Here is a 22,878-nt window from a genome sequence, read left to right as displayed (position 1 = left end):
GATTAACTCCTCTGAGGGATTTGATCTGATCAACTTGTAATTCGGCACAGAAAATAATGAGACATGGGTGATGAAAAGTTGTTTAGGACTTTCTCATTACTCAAAAGGCATGGCCATGGCGAGCCCTCAAATTTGCATATTTTTTGAGAAACAGGAAATTGAGTTTAAATCAGCCATGCATGGTCCAATCTGATTCAAACTTCCTGGAATTATGGCAGGTCCATGTCTGCGCATGTTCATATGGTTATAACTTTTTCAGTCATAGTGCCACCCAGTGGTGAAAGGGAGTGAGTGTCAAGGCTGAAAGTACAAGCTGCTAACCTTGAAAAGCAGATGGATATGCCCGTTCCCTTGTTTCTAACTGTCAAATCCGTCTTGCAAAGCTTCTGTCTGAACCGTTTGGGCCTGGTTAGAAAGTGACAGGACAAATCAGCGATGAGGGGCAGTGCTTTCAGGGACAGCGGAGTCATGATGTAAGCAAGCAGCAACAAGAGGCCAGTGCAATTATGGCGGAGGAGATTAGCATGGATGCTGCTAAAACATTAGCTTTATCCGAACTTGACAACATTTCTTTATTAAAAAAAGAACAAAGAACAGCAATGAGTGGTTTTTATTTCAAAAACAACAAAAGTTGTGTACTGACATGTCTCATGGTTCGCGTTATTCCTCGATAGCTGCGCACGCGCAACTCGGTAGCGACGACAACGTCACGTGTTTGGTTGCTCTGATTGGCCCATAAAGATGTGACAGAACGTTCATCCAATTTTCAAATCCTCTGCCCTTTCCTAAATGCTTATTTTTGAAGATTTTCCAGATGGATGTGTGAAACACATCCATCTGACATGTCAGGTTAACAAACTGCAGTTTAAAGTCCTTTGAAGATATTTACATGAAATTTGTGTCAGGACAACCTAGAGAAGTGGATTTGTCTGTACAAAATTCTGTGACTTTTGTCAGAGGGCGTGGCCTCTACGAGGCAATATACAAAAAAGTCACCCTTTTGCCATCAATTTTTGATCAGTCATAACTCTGATATACATCCTTATATCTGAGATAAATTTCATGTGCTCGATAACAGTCCCACCCAGAACACATTCATATTTGATATTTTGACAAATTCCACAGCGCCACCATCTGGCAACATGAAGTTACTTCACTTTTTTTGCGTCTCTACAACCTTTCAGAAATTCAGCCCCTGAAGCAGGTTTAACCTGGGATTTTGAAAATTTGTGGACACAAGTATGTCAGGATGCAAAAAAAAAGTCTCTTGGACCCATTTCGTGAATCAAACAGGAAGTTGGCCATTTTTAATTTTTTGCTTGTACACAGCGTTTTTCAGGGGCCTGGTTCGAGGGTGTTCATCCAAACAGCTTGATTTTTTTGTATTTTGTTAAAAGAGTTATCCTAGATGAAAAGTTATTCGTGACTTTCTCATTAGTCAAAGGGCATAGCCATGGCGACCCCTCAAAGTTAGCTATCTTGCCAAAAAGTAGGATTTTTGCGGTCTTGGAAACACGCAGGGGCAAAATTTACCAAATTTTGTCAAACTTTACCGTTTTTCATATCATATTGATATCAAAGGGTGGGGGCGTGGCAGGTTGGCAAATTTTGGTTTTGGCGATGCTGTCCTGCCATACAAATGCCTTCTGTTATATCTCAGCTGTACATCATGATGTCTTCACTAGATTTTGTGTGCTTATTGGAATTGCATGCCTGAGGAAATCATTGGAGAAATCAAATTGGTAAAGCTCACAAGTCTGCTTGTAACTCAGTTGCCAAAACAAAGGATCCTTTGCCATGAAACAGGAAGTACTTATTTAAAGAGCTTAAACTTGTAGAGCCATGAAACCTGGCACAAGTATGCTCAGTGGCAACCCGATGTGATTTATATTCATGTTATGGGTGGCTGTGACATTTTGGCTCAGTGGCGCCCCCTACAAAATTTCAGAAGTTCAGCCCCCGGAGCAGGTTTAACCTAACATTTTGAAAATCTTTGAGCTTACAAATCATTACAAGACCTACAAAAAAACCTCTTGGACCTATGCTGTATACCAAACAGCAAGTTGGTAAGTCTTGGACTGATATTGTAAAACAAAAGCAAGACTATTTTTTTTTTTCATTTTGCATGTTGAAAGTTTCAAAGTCCCTCTTCTCTTAATGGAACCAAAATTAAGGCTATACTGCCATTTTGCGTTGACACAAAACACTGCAACACTATTTACGACAGGATCTAAACAGCAAACACATTACAAAGTTTGTATCTGTCTTTTTATCCATGAATATAAGATAAAATGTCAAACTGAGAGGAGAAAAGCATTGAAGGAAATGATGAAACAAACTTGTACACATCTGTATCTCTGTATTTGCTCCTCTGCTCTATCTTCAACACCAGTGACTGGAACATTCAGAAGACAATCACTTAATGCTTTTAGCCACTCCGTCATCTTTCTCCTGTGGAGTGAGTGTGCACATGAGGGAGAGGGAGTGAGGCTGCAAGCATGCAAGAGACAGAGAAGACAAAGAGAAAGAGCGTCTGAGCCAAGCAGAGCAGAAAGAGGAGCTGTGAAGCTGACAATACAGTGATTTGTTCATTTTTGGGAGTTGCATTCAAAATTTTCAGGGCTCATACCTCCTGATCATTTGGTTTTGCTGCCAAAGGAACAGCAAGCTCTGGAAATTAATGAGGGGGATCACCCTCTGTTTCTGTGAAAGTGTGAGTGTTTCAACACCCACATACCCCATGGGTGCAGCGCACCTTGTTGCTAGCACCCAACGGTTGCTACACATCTGAGGTTGCGACACACCCCGACATGTGATGGTTTGCGAGGGCCTGTTATCGCTGCTTGCAGCTTTAATTGTTTTTATGCTTTCCAAGCCTTTTTGGGCCCCTTATCATACTCAAAAATCGAAGAAATTTGGCACACATATGAAGGGTGTGCAAAATGCGGAGTTGATATAGGTTTCACAGATGATCCTCAGGAACTGCCCATCTGCCCCACTTTTCATGCTTCTATGGAACAGCCCCAAAAGGGACTTTGACCTAGAGTTATGAATTTTGGTGTGTAGATTCAGCTCAGGGAGCTCTACAAAAATAGTCTCCTGGAGCAAATCTCTATCCCCAACAGGAAATCTGCCATTATGAATCAATGAGCCCAAAATGAGGTGTTTTTGGCCTGTTCCAGGGGTCATATCTGGACGAACTCCTCTTGGGATCGTTGTCTTATTGACTTGTACTTCAGTGTACAGCCAGATGAGACATGGCAGATGATAAATTATTCAGGACTTTCTCATCAGTCAAAAGGTGTGGTTGTGGCGAGCCCTCAAATTAGCATATTTTTGACAAACAAGAAGTTGTTTATAATTAAGCTGTGCATTGTCCAATCTGACTCAAACTTCCTGTGTTTATGGAAGGTCCATGCCTGCACATGCTCATATAGTCATATTTTCTACAGATCATAGCTCCTCCTAGTGGTGACAGGAAATGTCAAGGTTTACAGCACAAGCGGTTCTTACAAGTCCTTTGAAGTCACCACTTCAAATTTGTGGCAGGAAGTCCTAAAGAAGTGGGTTTATGTCTGTGCAAAAATCTATGACTTTTTGCCAGAGGGTGTGGCCTCGGCAGGGTGGCAAACAAGAAAGTCTCAGCCTAAATTTTTGAATGGTCATAACTCTGGTATACATTAACGTATCTGGGACAATTCAATGACAGTCCAGGCCAGAACATATCTATGCTTGACATTTTGAAAAATTGTGCAGCGCCACCCTCTGGCAACACAAAGTCACTTCTCCTGGATTTCAAATTGTGATACCTACATGGTTGGTGAAATCATGCTAAAATTTGCTCAGGCTGTACCCAAGGAGTTGACCTTACACATACTTGATGGTCAAACGTCTAGGTCAAAAGGCATGGCCATGGCGATTTTCAGGGGCTTATAGTATATGTAAAGCAATGAAACTTAACCACAAAAAATCTATTTTGAGAGCCAAGTTGATCTATATAACTTTTGTAGGTGGGCATGACCTATTGGTTCAATGGCACCCCCTTTAACTTTTCAAAAAAGCAGCCCCCCCAGCAGGTTTAACATAGGATTTTGAACATTTGTAGGCAGATGTGTCATGTTAGGACGCACAAAAAGCCTCTTGGACCCATGTTGTAAATCAAACAGGAAGTTGGCCATTTTGATTTTTTTTTGTAAAACGAGGCATATTTTAAGGGTCTTATTTGAACAAACTAGTCCAAGGGCTTTCATCCAAACAACTTGATCTTTGGTGGAGAGCAAGAAGAGATGTCTTGGGTCAAAAGTTGCTTACAACTTTCTCATCAGTCGAAAGGTGTGGCCATGGCGGCCACTCAAATTTAAATGCTTCATCATGTGATAAAAGTGATTGATGCCCACTAATAATTTCTATTTATTACAAGATTGGCCAAATCCTGCTGAAATTTCACCAGACACATATCCCAATGTTGACCTTAGTCAAATTTGAAGGTCAAGAGTCCTTACCTAAAACGGTGTGGCCATGACTATTTTTCATTCACCATGTAACAGGAAGTTGAATTATCTGATGCTTACAAAACTTGCAAAGCCACAAAACTTGGCACAGAAATACTCAGTAGTGAAATGAGATGATTTATAGGATGACTGTTGGAAGGTGTAGCTTTTTGGCTCAGTGGTGCCCCCTGCAATATTTCAGAAATTCAGCCCCTGCAACAGGTTTAACCTAGGATTTTGAACATTCTTGAGCTAATACATCATTTTAAGATCTACAAAAAAGCCTTTGGACCCATACCATAAAACAAACAGGAAGTCTGCTATTTTTATTTCTGTGGTTTAAAAGCAGCATGTTGCATGTCTTTGTATTGTGGGTGGGTGTGGCTTTTTGCCTCAGTGGCACCCCCTACAACATTTCAAAAAATCAGCCTCGGCAGCACATATTACCTAGGCATGTACACATTCTTGAACATATTCGCCATCTCAGGACCTACAAAAAAGCCTCTTAGGCCCACACTGTAATACCCAAACTACATTTTTAATGTATTTTTTCTTGCTGAAAGGTTCAAAGCTCCTGCTTCTCTTAATAGAACCAGAATTAAGGCTATGCTGCCATCTTGTGATGATATAAAATACTCCAACCAGTCCCCGCACATGCAAATGTGCTGTTCTAGGCAAGAGGCAATTTTCCCGCCCCTCAGTTTGCAGCTGTAGGTAACAAGAAACAATATTTCAACCCTTGCATCACAGACTGTTTTGTTCTGGACGGTCAGAGAAAGACAAAAAGTCACGAAATGCATCAAAATGTACAGTGCCTTGAGCACAAATAACGCCTTTACATGAACTGCCAGAAATCAGCTGAAGAGAAGCACGCGAAATCAGCTGTTTACAGCATCTTTTTTCCTCACTCTCTGAGTGGCAGCTGTTAATCCAGCACCATGGACAGCGTCACATCTACACAGGCTCATTCTTGCAATAGTCCTTATCTGTCGGCTCGCAGCCAGCAGTTTCAGGACCGTCAATGTCAAGTCAATGAGCATTGCAAGTAAGTTGCTTAAGTTAACATGACTTTGATAGGCAGGAATTTAAAGTTAACTTGAAGTACTTTTGGTGGTGTTTTTTTATTTTATAGAACTGTTTTATTCATGATAAGCCATTGTTTCCCCCAAGTCTTTGATCCCCCATTAAATCCACAAACTCTTTTTCCAAATGTTTATTCATTTTCAACTAAATACAACACGAAAACAAGAGAACAAACAGAACATTTAGAACAGAATCAGGGGATACGTGGGGTACAGGACTTGCTGAAGGCTTCAGGGACACCTGAGGGAGAAATGCAAGGAAATATAGATATAGTATTTATGGAAATGTTAGCTAGTTTCTAATGACCTGTGTAACATTATTGATAACATTATTGATAAGACAACATTAGTTACCTTACTATCAAATGTCGTCTTATCAATAATGTTACACAATCCCATGCTGCAACATGTTGTTCATTTTGCTTGGATGAAAATTATATCTTATTTTAAACAGATAAAACTTAGCTCATCAAATACTTACATTCAGTCTACCGCCCATAGCTGCTGTTAATGGTAGCAGTAGCTAGTAATTTGTATTCAAACAAATGCTCATCAACAACACATATGTGCCCAAGCAGGGTCCTATTTCTACAGTCCTGAATCTGCTGTCCTGAAACTGCTACCTGCGAGCCTGCAGATACCCCCTTCTCCATTCTTGAGCTAAAACATCAACAATGTTACTTTTCACAACACAAATGCTCATTTGTACATCATGTGGTTTGATAAATATATTATGTCAGTCACATTGCAGCTATACAAGAAACAACACAACACCATGCGCAAGAACGCAAACAGGCTTTTGCAAAGTAAGTCTGCTTAAATAGTCAACAATATTATAGTCAGTCTGAGTCAAAAAACTGGCCTCTTGCAGCTGCGCACAGTATAAACGTATGGGTGTGTATAATGACTAATAATCTGTTTCAAATTAATGTGCAACAGGAGCAGGGGCACAAACAACTGTAATCCAAACTGTGATCCACACAAACTCATTTCAGTTTACAAGCAGCAGTTCCAAAGCAAATCTCTCCACCGTAAAGCACACACACACATGCACAGGCACAGACACACACATACACATGCAGTAAAAAGGAGCCTACCTTTCAGAAGTTTACAGTGAGCTTTCACTCCTGCAAAAGTTCGCAGTACAAGACTTGACTGAGATTTTGATGACTGGCAAACTTCTGATATGGAGAAGCTGCTTGCCTCTCCTTGACTTAGAGACATGGCTGAGGGTTTATCAGTCTGTACACATAATGATGGACTTGGCAGTTCATGTGGAGCAGTGTTAATTTTGACAGCACTTTTTAATTTAGTTTTAGTTACAGTCTTTTGCCAAAAATATCTTTTAGTTTTAGTCATAATTTAGTCATCTAAATTGTTTTAGTTTTAGTTAACAAAACCTCCCAACATTTTAGTCGACAAAATTTATAGTAAATTTAGTCGACTTATTGGATCTCTCCCCAGTTTACCCCGCCACCACGCAGCAAAAGCAGTTGTGATTGGATCTCCCTCGTATCTCGTCCCACCTTTCGACACAGCCAAAGTAGCTGTGATTGGATATATGACTAACTTGCTCCTTCTTTCTACATGACGAAATTAGGTCTGATTGGATAAAGTCACTGTCAAACTTTTTCATCTTGTTTTTATTTGTTGACTAAAATGTCAGTTAGTTTCGTTTTAGTTTTTGTCCATGTGCACTTGTTTTTATTAGTTAGTGTTTCGTTTTTGTAAGGGGAAAAAAAGGCTATTAATGAAAACTATAACAAAAATAATTAGTCAACAAAATTAACCCTGATGTGGAGGTGAAGTAGCATCTTTTCTGATGATACTAGCGGCACTTGCTGCTACTGCCACAGTGGCAACTTCAGGGGTTGAGCCATCCTAATTCAATTTTCCTGGATCAACAATCTTAAAACACAACTTGTTGTTTCTGTAGCCCTTGCTCCTTAGGTATTTTTCTTTTTTTAGAGTTGTATTGTCCCGGTCTTGTTGACATGCTAGCAACAAAAATGCACTTAATACAAACTAAGCTGGTTACTGTACACTGAGCTGTCATTGGCTCCAAAGGGTTAGGGCCAGGAGGTGAGTGGGTAGGATGAATGATAATAATTTCTTTATGTTTCAAAGACTGACATGTCTTATTTCAGACAACTGATATGCTTAAAATTTCAGATTTATGATCAGGGTCTGCCACTTTACATGTTTAAATGGTTGCTTTATGGTTTGCTGTAGCACCCTCCATTTTAAGGGTCTAAAAGCACCTCTTACATAATAATAATAATAATAATATCTTGAATTTATATAGCGCCTTTCAAGAAACCCAAGGATGCTTTACAGGAACACATATACATGGACAAACTATGTGAGGGGTAGGATGAGTGTAAGGGGTGGTTTAGTGAAGACTGTAGGCTGTGGTGAACAGGTGGTGCTTGAGACGTTTTTTGAAAACGTCCAGAGATGGAGCACTACGAATGTCTGCAGGAAGAGTGTTCCAGAGGTTGGGACCTGCAGCACTGAAGGCTCTGTCTCCATAGGTAATATCTCCTATCTTTTTAGAATTTTACATGATGAATAGTCCTGCCCTGATAGCCTCTACATATGAATATAGTCCTTTGTCATCCTGCTACCTACTGTTAGAGGGCAGAATTAACTCATACAGAAACTGCTCTGTACTACTTTTTTCTCACTTAATGCATTCCTGGGATGATCTATATTTTTGCTGTGCTGCAGCACACTGCCTGGGTTTGCTAACAGCCCCCATTCCAAGGTGTGAGGGCCCATTCAGTGCTGCTTGCAGCCCTAGTTAAAACTTGTTTTCTGTGCCCTTCACAATCATAATTAGTTCATGAATCTTTCCATCACATGGAAGCTTTCCAAAGAGCCAACTAGTCATTATGAAATATTTCTGCCTGTATTTAATCATTTATTCATACTTTTAAGTAAACAAAGCCTCATGGTTGCTTTGGGATTGGTTGATCCACATTCCTTCATTAGATTTGTATTAGTTTGAGTAGAAAAAAATCAAGATACAACCACAATGTAATAACAATATTGAGAGAAAAAAGAGGAAAAGAGGAAGAGACTATTTTACAGACATTTTCAGAACAAAATATTATGTGTGCTTGACAAATATAGCACCTTACACTACAGTCGTAACAGTAGCAGGCTTACATGAACAAACAATTCTAAGAACATCATACATGTGAATCCAGTCACACAGAATTCAAAGAGAACTTCATCATAGATGAATTGGCATTAAAGATGTTTAACTTTGGAGCATAGACAGTGACTTTACATAACTTTGTATCAGAACCAGCATTAAAAACATTTATGTTGGGATAACTGAAATCTAAAAGGGAGCAGGTAGGTCAGGATGGTTAATGTGTAAGTAATATTAGGAGAAAAAATACAGCTGTAAAGAACACATGGAGATCAGAGAAGAGTGATGTGCAACAGTTAGATTACTTACTTTAGAGTGATTAAATGATAATTACATGGATTTACATTACATGAAATCCACCATTTACATTACATTAAGATGTATCATTTAAGTTGTACTGACATGCACTTTTAAACCCTTGATATATATTCCTGTACAACTGGATTTATCAGAAAACACATCTGTCTGCATAAGGACAGCACCGCACATAACAGCATTAAAACAGGAAAGCTGCACTATGATCCATGAAAAGCTGCATAAGGTTACAACGGACAACAGATCCAAAGCCAAACTTTTGGGATTAACAAAAGCGCAGTGAATTTAGGATGAAAAAAGGGAAAACATGGGTCAAAGCTGTGTCAACTTTGTACTACTTTTGTAAGGACTGCACTAGAGTTACAAACAACACATTTATATGATGAGTTCTTTGACACTGCCCCAAAAATGTTGACACCTGCATTAAAACCCCTCATGTTTAATGAACGTCTTTTTTTTTTTTTTTTCAAATTAATGTGCATATTTTTTCAGCCATCAAGGCCTCTACTAATATTCTAGTCGCTGATTGGGGGTTGGGGGTTGGGGGGGGGGGGGGCTGCTTTGGATCTCAAAATAAAACACATATTTTTTTTAAAAGTCATTTAGGTAAAAATAACATCCATCCATTCATTGTCTACACCAGGCCTGCCGTCAGAGTTGGATGGGACCTGACAGCTCCAGAGAATGGGCCCCAGTCAGTCATGAGTTCTTGATCAAATCAATAAATGTGTGTTGGAGCAGAAGTATTGGTGCTAGCATGTGTTCTGGCTATGAGTTACTTCATTTTAGAGCTTTTAAGTGTGTCCAGCTATGATTGGGTTCTGATGTGATTATTTATTCGTGCCATTTTTTAACCACATTTTTTCCACCCATTTTGCCACTTATATTTGTCACTTTTCATCAATTTGCACTTTTTTAACCCATTTTTGCCTCTGTAAAAAAATTTTTTGCCACATTTTAACCGCTTTTCACCACTTTCCCCCCTTCCATCTCTGCCGCTCTCAACATGTTGTGCCACTTTTGCTATTTTCAAAGCCAAATTTCACTACCTTTATATTAAACCTCTTTTGACAATAATACGTTAGGCCTACAGGACTTGTTCCTCCTAAAAGTCCTTTTTATGAGCCATCTGGTTTGTGTTACATAGAGTTATGTGAGCTCTAACTGTATAAGACATGACACGCATTGATTTGAACATTTATTTATAAAACTAAGCGGCAAAATGTGGCCGTTCATGACTTCTTTATCAAACCACTATTATAGTGAACACTCAATACCTTCTAATAAGTGGCTGTTTCTCAAACTCCCATGAGAAAACACTTCACTTGGAAAAACTGCACATAGCTTCTCTGCTGCATTCACATGGGACAGTTTGCATAAAACACAAGAACTTCACCCACGTGTTCTTATGGGTCGGTTAACAATTTAGATAATGAAGGAGTCTGCTGTTGAATGTTATGGAATTTAATTGTTTTGTTGCCATTCTTTAAATTTCTTGTTTGTGCAATATTTACTCTGCTTTTGTTGTGTTCTTTGAACTTAAGAGCATGCCCTCACAATTTGACACATTTATTATGTGGAATAAATGAGTGAATGTTCAGTCTTACACATTTGAACCCTGGATCAGTGAATATTCTTTACAGAAATGTTATTTCCATGGCTCTACCAGCCACGATTCACTGGCATTTCTTCTGTTTTTATTGCAGTCTTATTGTACTTTTAGGATGCTACACATCCAGCTTGATTGATCCTGAGCATAGCTGCATGGTGAAAAAAAAATGTATTTGCACAGCTAATCCAGATGTCCATGCCAAAGTAGCTCCCATGATGTATTGATTCGTGGCAGCGGCTTCAGACACAGACAGATTATTCTGCAGTTAATGGTTGTTTTAAGCTGGAGATTAACAATGGGTTAGCATTTCTCCTGTGTCACTATACAGATGTGAACCAGGACTTATACTAATGCACAGTGTGTGGGCCATCTGGGGGTCGTAGCAGAGGATTTGAGGTGGTGAGAAGAGAAGAGGGATGAAAAGACAGACGTTCAATGTAAGGAAAGTTATAAGGTGGATGTTTATCAGGATCCATGTTTAAGTTAGCGCTGCACATGGTGCTCTTTAATAGACCCTGATGACCCACATAGCTGTGGATGATTCTCACACGGGCTGCTGCTATTCTCAGAGGGCACACACACTCTCTCTCTCTATGTTGGACTCCCAGGTGAGCTGGATTCTTTTATCCTCTCAGGGACCGCATCCATCTGTCCACATGAAAAAATAAAACCCAAATCCTCCTGACACTTCTGATTATGTTCCCTTGTTACTATCATTTGTAATAAATTACTTCATTTTTAGCAAAGTATTTTTTTTTTTACTGGAGGTAAATTTACATGAACCAAACAGTGAGGGTGTCCACTCTTTTACTGTATATATAATTATTTGTAATTCAATGTTCTAAATACTAAAGACCGGAAATGAGAACGCTTTAATCCAGAGAGCTGTGTTGTGATGCCGTCATTGGTCTGCTGCTTCAAAGCTCTCCATCGCTCTCGCCTTGTGCCCCTCCCTGGTGCACACTCCCACACACACAAACATCCTCTTACTCTGTGCCATGCATCAGCCCCTTTCACTGTTAATCCAGCAGACTTTTGCCTCAGTGCATTGCTGTACTTTTACAATCTGATGAATCCCTAACGGATATCAGGACACATCAGCTTTTTAAAGCAGCAACTTTTTGACTCTTTGGATTTACATTCAGAGGGAGCTTTGTCAACACTATCATCATCATCACCATCATTCATAGTCTCTGGTTCAGAGGGGGGGACTCAGCTCCACGGGACTCGTGGAACAAACCTTAAAGTCTGGTCCAGGCATGGCGACGATGCTGCTGCCAGTCGCTCTCTGCCTCAGTAAGGATGCTTCTTCAGCTGATGTCTGCTTTGGATCTGATAAGTGACGAGCGTTTGCTTTTAGTGGGCAAAAGTTTGTAATGTATCTGTATGTCTTTGCTTTGAACTCACTAAGGCATAATCTGGTTTATCAGAGGAATTTCAGCAAGTTTCTAGAAAAAGAAGTTATTTTTTTAACCTTGCATGAAACAGAGAAGAGAGGGGATTCATTTAACACTTACCAAAATCAAAGAATCTCTGCCCCTTTATTTGTTGGCCGTCTTTCTGTGTGTCCGTGCAGCAGGTTTGAACTGAGTGTGACTTCTGCTTTCTAATCTTTCTCAGGGTATTTTGAGTGTTGCTTGTTTACTTTGCCTTGGAAATGCAACACTTGAGTATTTTTAAAAGTGACTTTTACACTAATATTGAATGGGCATTACCTGGTGTTCTGCAATTAAACTGTACTAAAATTCTGGTAGGTTAATAGATATATTTTTTAAAGAACAGGCAAATTACACGCAGGAAATAAACATCAAGAAGCACACTTCAAGAATTGAAGTTTAGCAAGATAAATGAAGTCTAAATATCAGAAAAAATGGATAACAAAAGCTAAACTGAAACTCCACCTAGGAGTATCTCTAAGCCTGACAGAAAATTCCAATAAATGTGAAAACTGCTTTTTAAAAATGCAAGACGAGAGCAGTAGATTCAGAAAATTAGCATGTAAATACTACACAAACACTATGACCTTAGCAGGTGTATTAGTCTGAATTAGAGTAAAAAAATAAATCACTACACTCAATGCATCAGGCTTATATTTAGAGTGAAGAGATATTTTTTAACTGGAATTTGACAAATCTGCATGCTAAGATTTAAGTTTTGGCAATGTGTGTCAATCAAGAAGAAAGAAAACCTATGATAAGATAATACGACTAATAATAATGATACAGATACTACTACTCATAATAATAATACTTCTACTACTACTAACAAGAAAAATGAAATAAATGATCATAATACTAACAATATTTATAATAATAAGAAGAAGAAGAAGAAGAAAAAGAAGAACAAAAACAAGGGTATAACATTTACAGTGTAGCGTTGGTTTTGTAAGAGCATATAAAATATGAAACTTACTGGCTGTTTTTCATGTTTTTGACTGATCTTACTGGATATTCTGAGTGACGTTTAACTCCAGTTGAGCACGTGTTGATGTACAGTATTTGATAGTTTCAATGTGTGGAGAATAAAGAGAGTGCAAAGTAGGGATGTACAACTCATATTGGTTTAGGGGCCAAATTTGCTGAAGTGAGACGCCCTGAGGGCTAGACTATTTTTTAGCAAAACATGAGTATGATCAAACACAGATAAACAGGCTTCTGGAAAATGTATTTAATATTAGATACTAGGGATGAATGATATTGGATTTTCGCAGACATCCAGCATGCCGATATTTACAAATGAAGTTTAGCTGATACCAAGATTTAAATCTAGTCAACACCTAAAACTGTAGTCTTAAATGCACATGAATTAAAGTTTGAGGATGAACAAGTTTCATTCCTTAAAACACACTTTAAATTGTAAGGAATGATAATGAATAAGAGAAAGACTTGAGCTAATGTAGCTCAACTGGTCCAGCCTAAAACTTTGTTCGTACAGAAATTACAGCTGATGTACGCAGATTTTTAAATCCAAAGAATCTGTTGTAAATATTAACAGAAATTTTAATATCTACCGAAAGCCAATCATGCCTATAAGATACACACATCCCTATTAGATGCATGTACCAATCAATAAGTCCTGCATGTTAACACAAAACATATCAATGAGTTACTTTAGCTAGACGGTTTAACAGCTATAAATCTGAATATTTCATTGACGATGAACAGATAGGACTTGATCACTCATTGTAAGCCTACATTAGGTGGCATTTTAGTAAACATTTAACTAATTTATTGTATCATTATATTAATCTCTTCCTTTTCTACAAATATATCCCCCTTCTTCCCAAAGATGTCTGGCGGGCCTGATTAGACCTGCAGGAATGTGGCCTATAGGCTGCAAGTCTGACACCCCGGTGTAAAGGAAGATGTTCTAAAATACATTTAGGAAGATCTGAATTTGGTGTAATTGTCTCATGTCATGCATCTTTTAAACTGCTTGGGAATAACAGAGCATCAGCCAATCGATCAATCAATCAATCAATAGATCAACCAGTCAGTCTGTCCCCATCTATCTATCTATCTATCTATCTATCTATCTATCTATCTATCTATCTATCTATCTATCTATCTATCTATGGTGCCTTGAAGCTAACACTAAAGACTTTCTAAACCAACATCAGTGCTCTAAATCACTGATGTTCTCTTTGTTGCATTTGGAGCAAATTTCTGAAGGTAGGATCCAAAATGTTGTGAAACCAGAGGAGAGCTCTGAAAACCCCGGGTGACTTTCCTCCTTCCACAAAGAGGCTGCTAAAATCCCAAATTTCAGTAGAAGTTTCTTGTTGCAATTAAAGCTTTTTGGGGAGGCAATCCACCTTAGAGAGATGTGATCTGTATGAGCTGATCAATAGACTCAAATAGCTAACACACGGTTTTGTAGTCTTCTCCGAATTTGGCGCAGAGGATGTATAATCCCTCCAGATGAATGGGATACAACATATTTCTGTATTTGTTTGATCCATCAAAGCACCAGATGGATCATGCCTCTATAAATAAACAAACACACAGTTTCATTTTGCAAGATGAAACCCAGCAACCCAAAGATTCTGGTGATTTTAAGTCAAGCTGTTATTACCTTTATGTATGGAAAAACTCACTCTTAATCTGTTTGCCATGTGCACCTTTTCCAACTTTTGATGAAACCCTGAAACATACTTTTGTCTTTATCACTCCTCTAGGCTTGGTCCCTTTGTGTTTTGGAGCTGCTATTCCTGTTTCATGTGGTTCCATCTACAAGAGTTTTGCTCAGTGTTTAGTCTCACTTGGAGACAGCTTGGTGGAAACCCAGAAAGACCAGAGCGCACAGGACATCGATGCAATCTGCAGGTGTGTGTCAGTCTATTCTAGTGTAACTAACATGCAGAACTTTAACTTCATGCAAACTTTTCCAGTGTTCATAATCATAAAAGCGTCATTTGTTAATGATCAAATGGCTAGAAGTATGACAATTTTAGTTCACAACATTGGCCCAGAATCACCAAACTGTTGGATTTCTATTAAATTTTGCACATGCATGGTCCGCAGAGGATGAATCTAAGAACCTGACTTCTCCTGAAACAAGCCCACTGAACTGACATGTTTGGCTTTGGATGAAATGTTTCAACCATTATTGGATGAACTACAATTAGTATTTTTTGTGAGTAAAAAAATAAAAAATAAATAAAAGAAACCAATGACATTCCCTGCAGCTTTAGACACTCACTGATCTGATTGAGTGCATACTGATAAGTGAACAAACTAAATATGAAAGCACACAGATCATCTGTTAAATGATACTTTTTACAGAATTCCCAAGAGTTTGTCCACATGCTAATGTTTGGATTATTTCAGCACACAGTGTGTCTCAACTCTCATACGTCTATTAGTATACTGTATCCCAACAGATTAGTATTGTCCCTAACCACACACTGACATTCTGTACAAACAGGAAATGGTGATGGTTTGGCTGCCTCTGTTTTCTTCTTCTACCTTTCTTAAACAGCAAGTTCTGAACAGACATTAGGCATTTAATGAAATGTGACGTCTTATTCACTCATTATTAGATTTATGTAACTTGTATTTTATGTTAACATTATTCACTTAAAGAAAATTAACTTATTTCGCCTTAAATTCTCTTTTCTTTCATGAAATGTGCTGCTGTTGCTAAGAACACGGTAGCTAGCTAAGGGTTGCTAATGTTAGCTACGTACGCTAGCTTGCTAACAGTACAATATCTGCAAATGTGGCTTTGAGTGTGCCAGTGGTACACTGCATTTGAGTATACTTCTTAGTGTGAACACACTATGCACACATAATATTTAGTATTTAGTACAGCAGTGATTTGGGTCGCACTGACAGAGTTCAGAGTGGCTGTGCTCTATAGCAATGCTACTTTATTCACAATAAACACAGTATCTATATTTTCCTTGTACTCTACCATGTCCATATGGCCTACAGTAAACTTAAACAATATATTAAGAACCTTCTTTTGTGCTAATATGAAAGCTAACATTAGCAGTAAGCCACTTACTAACCAATATAAATGACAGTGACTGGGGACAGGTGTCAATCACTAGATAATCCTATATTAGCTCTAAGTTTGTTTTTGGCTGAATTAATGCCAATTTTATGTTAGCTAGGGAGTTGTTGAATGCTAAAATCCTCTACATTTCTAATATTCAACAACTTTTAAGGTGCTCATTAATAGTGAAGGGTTTTAAGCTGTTCCCAAATGATTTAACTTACCTGAAATATAGAACAAGCCTAAAGCTAGCCTAAAGCTACCATGTGAATATAATGCATGGATCTGTACTTGTGACAACCCCACAGAATTTGAGGCCTAGTTGTACTACTAATACTGACTAATTGAAAGTCCTTTTGATATTCGCCACCTTTTCTATTAGTTCAAGATTCCTCTTTTTTTAAAGATTCATACAGAAGCAGCTGTTTCCAGTTTAACAACTGGAAAGTAGGCTATATTGTTTTTGTGCCCTCAGTCAAGTCTGCTTCTGTTTGACCTTCCCCATCTTTAAAATGCTAAAGATGTGAAAACAAGACTTTTTGGAGATTTAATGAGACAAAGTGTCTTAAAGCTATTTTTAAGAGACATTAAGTGTTGTCTGTTTTTATGGAGGTAGAAAAACCCTTGACATTAGACATTTTAGTCTAGTAAGCTGATGTGAGCGACACCGCAGGTTTGAAAGGTAAAACAAAAGCCATTTTTGTCTATTTAAAGCATACGCTTGCATTGCGAAATCCTCTTTATCTCTTCCTTTGTACTCTTCTCTTTATAAAAACTGGAAAACTGGTCTATAACAATGAAAACCACAGTTAGTATTTCCTCTACGCATTGAAAGTATTTGAGATTTTTTTGCCTATTTTTGCTGCTCTGCTATTCTGCCTAATGCATGTGCAATCAAAAACATAAAGGCTACTATGTCTGCTTTAAGTCTTTGCAATTTAGGCTAAATTTAGACACTCGTTTTTGTAATAGTACTCCAGAAAAGCCCCTAGTTCCTACTGAAAGTTTCTGCAGTAGAACTTTATATTTACTCTTCAACATAATGTTAACATGCTAACTATAATATTACCAATAAACCCTTATGGTTTACTTTATACTAACACCCCTATGTCCTGGTCCCCCGAAGGTCCTGGAATGCGTTCCACGTTTGTGCCAACTCAGCACTCATCGGCTGTCCCGGAGAAGCAGCAGCTATCTGGGAATCTCTTAGACAAGAATCCAGGAAGGCGCAGTTTTCTGGAAACCTCTACGACATGTGTGCCAGCCTCACAACACTCCCACCCACAACTGTGCCTGCACCCCAGAGTCCCCCCACCTCTGACCAGACCAACCAAGAGACACTAAAGGGACAGACGCACCAACACAGCCCCACCCTGACGTCACTGTTGTTCCCTGCATGCAGCACCCTGCTTCTCCTGCTCAGGAGCTAGTGAAGGGTTTTAATCAGAGTGATAAAAGCTGCTGAGTCCTGCTGCCACTATGCTCCAAACACACCAGAGTACAACATGCTTCATGAGTCATGATCAGCTTATGTGTCCTACAATAAGGATTTCAATATAAGCGGAGCAAAATAAAGCAATGGTTTAGTGTCTCCAACATGTATGAATTAGATTTAAAACAATACAGAGATAATTTCTTGTGATTCCAAACACTGATCTCAGAAAGAACTTTATGAAGATGTGTTCACTCTGATGTAAAATTTTAACTCAAGCATGCAGGCTTCTGTTTGAATGTCACACTCAAGACATGATTTAATGGATTTATAGTTCCATATATATCGCATACCACATTGTTTCTATGTCATATTTTTATGAAAGGGTTACACAAAGTTATCCTAGCAATGAACAAAAGGGGCCCTTCTCCTCATTGAGACCACTTTATAGAAGATGTACTTATGTTAACTCTTCACTCTTTTATTTTTATTTATTTATTTATTTATTTTTTACAACTACATTGGTAATAGGACAGGTGTTTTAGGACAAAGGAGATTTTGGGAGTCATTCTGATGCCAGGTGTTCAGATTTGTTTGTGATCCAATCAGGTGTGATCCAGATTAAAGTCTTTTACAGGGTGCAAAACATCATTCATCACCTGCTTTGACCTGTTTAACATCAGAAATGAGATTTTTGTGTGGAATCATCAAAAACTCCTTCATCCATGTGACCACTCATGCACCCAGTCTGGTTATGTTTTTCTACTTCTGAAGTGCAGCTCAAAGTAAAGTTTCAACTATGGGTTGCATCAGATATACCCAAGTTTAATCCAGCCTAGTTTGAACGTATGTTCTTACCTGAAATGGTGTTGACACCATACAATCATTTAAAGAGTTGCAGCAGATGAGATAGTTTAAAAGTAAGCTTCAGTTATAACTTAAATCTAACACATACCTCGTTGTAGGTGAAAAGTCCTACATAAATTATGATTGATGATTATGAGAGGGGGATAACTCAGAGGATGATGAGGAGTAGAGGGTCTCCATGGTTGATGACCTCCCACAGATATGTATGATGGCTTTATTTACTTGCACTTCAGTTTTCCATGAATGTTGCCACCATTTTGTCACCGTCAGTTAACAGAAATTAACAGTCAGCTGTTACTCCGTTCAGAGACAATCTAGTTCAAGACTGTAACAAACACTGTTAAAAATGCTTTTCACTGAGTGGTCAGATGAAATGAACAAAACATTTCTGCCACATTATTTAGGTTAGTTTGGATTGTCCTACTTGTTAAGATGACTCTTATATCTCTGTTGTGCAACCAAAAAATGACACGAAAGAACCTAGCTAGTTTTAACGCAGGGTTTAGTGTAGACTTTACACAAGAATTTAGGATAGACCCTGTGCATAGGTGGTAACAGGTCACAGTTCATCATGTTACTGACTTAGGGCAGTGGTTCCCAAAGTGGGCCGTGGGTCGAGGTGCAGTTCATTGGTGTCACGTCAGATTCAACCATGCAGTTGTAGTTCAAGTCCAAGACATTGTCTGCATTTTGGATTAGAGAACCCCTGCTATGCAAGAGAGAACTGTTAACACACCTCTTGTTTGCAACATCCGACCAGTGTGAGATAAGTTTTTCTGCTGTTGCCTCAATCAAGACAAAAATAATATCAAAGCTAGCATTGAAAATGTACTGAGAATTACAGTCTCATAGCTGCACTCAACACACACACAAAAAAAGGTATTTGTTCGTGAAATTCATGACTGACAGTGTGTTTGTCACACATTTAGATATTTTCACATGCTGGCCTGAAAATATTTTTATCTTCCAAAGGGGGACCCAACAGAAAAAGTCTGGGAACCACTGCCTTAGGGGCAGATAAAAGGGACACATACCAGAGCCTACATCTCAGTAAAAAGTGCAATAAATCATTTCTAAGTGTTATGTATAAGAACTGCATGCAAAGTGCATAAGTATGAGTAAAGGTTTCTACAAGAGTTTCTGAAGTCTCATACTTTAAACAATAAGAGTTGTAATATTAGTTCACATTGTGTGGATCCTGTTTGATACTGAGTGATCTCTGATGTACAATCACACTGATTGTATTCACTGGTTCTCACATATCTGATGTTTTTACTGTATTATATTCTAATTTATATTATTATATGTATTCAAAGCATTATGGAGTGATACGCATCACTTTGTTCCACTCTGATTTTTAACCTGACTAAATAAATTCATGCTGACATCTACAATGCAGAGGTTTTTTCCTAAAACTACAATCACTACTTTCATTAAAGTTTGCTTTTGTTGAGCTAGTTTGGAAAGTGTGTGTGTGCATGTGTGTTTATGTATGTGATCTTAATACTCTTAAGCTGTTTCATAACAGCAGAATCACGAGTAGATTAATCTCATCTCTCTTTATTCATCACAGTAAAGCAGGTTGCACCTTGAAAACCCTCAACAACATCCTCAGTGCCCTCTCATGGAAGAGGAAAATATCAAAAGTGGGGGGCTGGTCTTACGATATGTTGCCATGTCAGCAATATCGTCAAGTACGTCTTAAACATGATGTAAGTAAGTGTGACAGCTAAAGGTCAGAGGTCATTGCTTTATTACTGTCACTGCAGGGTGACTTAAAAAAAGTGACTGCAGCCTCACTGACACCTACGGTGAACCTGCTTTATATTCGATATTTTAAATTCATATGTTACACTGATTAGATGACACGTCAGCACTGTGCTCTCTCTGTATCAAAGTTCACAGCTTTAATGGTCTATCTGAATAATGGACTTTCACTTCAAGCAATTGACTTTTCAGATGCAGTTTGTGACCTAAATTGGGGCCCTGTTACAAGTTTCTTTCTACTTTTTTTTGGCCAGCAGAGAGCATGTTTGCCTCTAGATGGATTTTAAATTCTGCAGGCAGTGTGTGCAAAATATTGCAAGTCTCTCAAGACGGAGTGTTTAAAGATTATGTTGACCAGGACACACTTGGATACGTGAAATATTAACAAATACAAATATTCAGAGGCAGAAAGCAAATTTATGACTACATGTATGCACAACTAGGTTGTTTGTAGTTTTACAGTAAAAAAAATGTTATCAGTCTTTTTACATCCAGTGTTTTTCAGTTAATTTTATGAGACTTTGAAGGCATTTATCCTTCATACTGTCAACCTCCTATTCACTGGATTTAGTGTCAAATGGATTAATGACAAAATGTAAAATTTATATATACACTTTTTCCTTTTTTACCTATCAAATAGGTCATTTTAAATATGTTTTGAGTTATTCTGGATTTCCTCGCTGCCTTTTTTCAAATCTTTTATACTCTCATATATATCCATATATCTATTATATTGAAATCCTCATCCGAAATCATTTCTTTATGATAAATGTCATCTAAATTGAACCTATTTTACTTTGAAAGTGAGCTCCTGAGTTGTTTCTGAAAACAGAGAAACATGCCAAATGAGAGGATAAATAAACTTTCCTCCCAAATGTCCCCAGAACACCTTCACATGCCTGCTCAGTATAATCTCCCTTTTTCTTCCATTTCTTCTAAGAAAATCTGCAGCATCGGCATTAAAATTTCCTTAAGACGCCCCAAAGCCCTGACATTGTGCCAGCTGTTGAACTGTTAAAGATCCAACAAATGTTATTTTTTCCCTCTCAAAAGAAAGACTCCTGCTGCCAGCTGAAAGTCAGTGACATGTTGAACAACAATTGTGGGATTTTAGCCGATGCTCTAGCAGATGGTGTGTAGAATAAAACACGGCCGGGATTATGACTTCCATGTGAAGTGGATTGTTCTCTCCAATCCATATGACGAGGACTTTATTAGACCACATTAGCAAATGTTATAACCCTGTATGCTGTACTGCACATGATAATGCAGATTTGAAATATGAAATACATATAAAATATATAAAACTGAAACAAAAACAATAATGCTTTAGTTTTTTTAATGAAGCCATTTTCAGTTAAGATTGTATTATTCAGTGCTTGTTACGAAACACTAGTACTACATAATACCACAGATAATTAAAACACAGGCAAGCCAAGGCCACAGCCCCCCCCCCCCCATCAAGAGGTAATTTTAGTAGCCCCCCTCCCCAAACAGTCTGGCTGCATTCCTTCATTTCTCATCTTGGACGGCCACTCTTACAACCATTCATCTGATACGCTGTATATCTCAAACTGGAAATACCTGCTAAAACTTTAAAATTAAATCAGATTAAACAACCTTTTAGGTTAGGGTAAGGGTTAAGGTAACATTTTGGATACCAAAAGTTAAAAGTCAAAAACCCTGGCCTGCAAAACCTGGTTACAAAATGTTTAATAAAGCCAAGTAAACAGTCTGCTAGTAGGAAAAAAAAGCTCATACTCTATGAAAACATTCCAACGCAGCAAGTGTAGCTCACAAAGCTCTGTTAGCTGCGTAAGCTATGTAGCTTACGTGGCTAACAAAGCTAAAGCCAAGCTCACAAAGCACCTATGTTAGCTGCATATTTACATTAGCTGCATAGCTAAGTTAGCTATAGCTACATTTGCTTAAGCTCATGTTACTAAAGATAACTTATCTATAGATAATGAAGCTACACAGCTAACATGACTGAAACTAAAGCTCCAAAAGCAGTTATATAAGCCAAGCTATCAACGTAGCTACATTAGCTTTAGCTAAGTTTGCAAAAGCTGACATTGCTCAAGCTAATTTAGCTACATTGGCTGAAGTAGTAATGTTAATTACACAGCTGGTGTAGCTACATTAGCTTTAAGTAAAGCTAACTGAGCCACTGGTTGTGTAACTACTTCTTAAAATGAATTATGCAAACGTTTATTCTGGATTAGACCTCTGACCTTTTTCTCTTCTATTCACAAACTGTTTCTTAGTCTGTAATGTATGCAATGTGGTTATCTAATTAATGTAACTGCCAGACTTATTAAAAAATCTAAAACTTGAAGTACTTTGTAGCACACTAAGACATTTCCTTTTTGAGTTGGTGTCTCAGATGAACAGTCTAAGTGGCCATCAGAAATGTATGGTCTTTCATCTCTCAAAGCTGACACGTGAGTGGTCAGATTGGGGCCTCTGAAGCCAGGGGCTGGCAAGATATAATTTATTTGACACAAGTTATCCAAAAACTGATGTAAAAAAACAAAGAAAAATTCCCCTGTCAACCATGTTGGTGCCGCACATTAAGCCAGACTGTACAGTCAGTTATGTGCCTATTTGGTTCCAACTTTAAATAATAGGGCCAATGTTGCACCTACTTGATA

At 38.2% G+C, this 22,878-nt stretch overlaps 2 protein-coding genes across 2 annotated transcripts in view; one reads left to right on the top strand and one right to left on the bottom strand.

Annotated features, from left to right (window-relative positions):
* gfod2 (glucose-fructose oxidoreductase domain containing 2) overlaps positions 1-22,878 on the bottom strand; it is a 40,645-nt gene that overhangs the window by 17,251 nt on the left and 516 nt on the right. The gene's annotated exons all lie outside the window — the stretch shown is intronic.
* Positions 11,178-17,588, top strand: nrn1lb (neuritin 1-like b). The gene is made up of 4 exons (XM_041778790.1): positions 11,178-11,267; positions 11,850-11,955; positions 14,837-14,984; positions 17,285-17,588. Exons 1-4 carry the CDS (start codon positions 11,178-11,180, stop codon positions 17,586-17,588), a joined length of 648 nt encoding a protein of 215 aa, XP_041634724.1.

Source organism: Cheilinus undulatus, linkage group 1 (genome assembly GCF_018320785.1).
Source record: "Cheilinus undulatus linkage group 1, ASM1832078v1, whole genome shotgun sequence".
Taxonomy (NCBI): Eukaryota; Metazoa; Chordata; class Actinopteri; order Labriformes; family Labridae; genus Cheilinus; species Cheilinus undulatus.
The sequence above is the reverse complement of the archived record's forward strand: the minus strand, read 5'-3'. Positions and strand labels throughout refer to the sequence as shown.

Excerpts from the sequence above, each read along its gene's own strand:
- nrn1lb (XM_041778790.1), top strand. The coding sequence starts at position 11,178 with ATGACCCACATAGCTGTGGATGATTCTCACACGGGCTGCTGCTATTCT. Across the intron at positions 11,268-11,849 it reads TCTCTATGTTGGACTCCCAG|TCTCTGGTTCAGAGGGGGGG; the intron begins GTGAGCTGGATT and ends CATCATTCATAG. Across the intron at positions 14,985-17,284 it reads GACATCGATGCAATCTGCAG|GTCCTGGAATGCGTTCCACG; the intron begins GTGTGTGTCAGT and ends GGTCCCCCGAAG.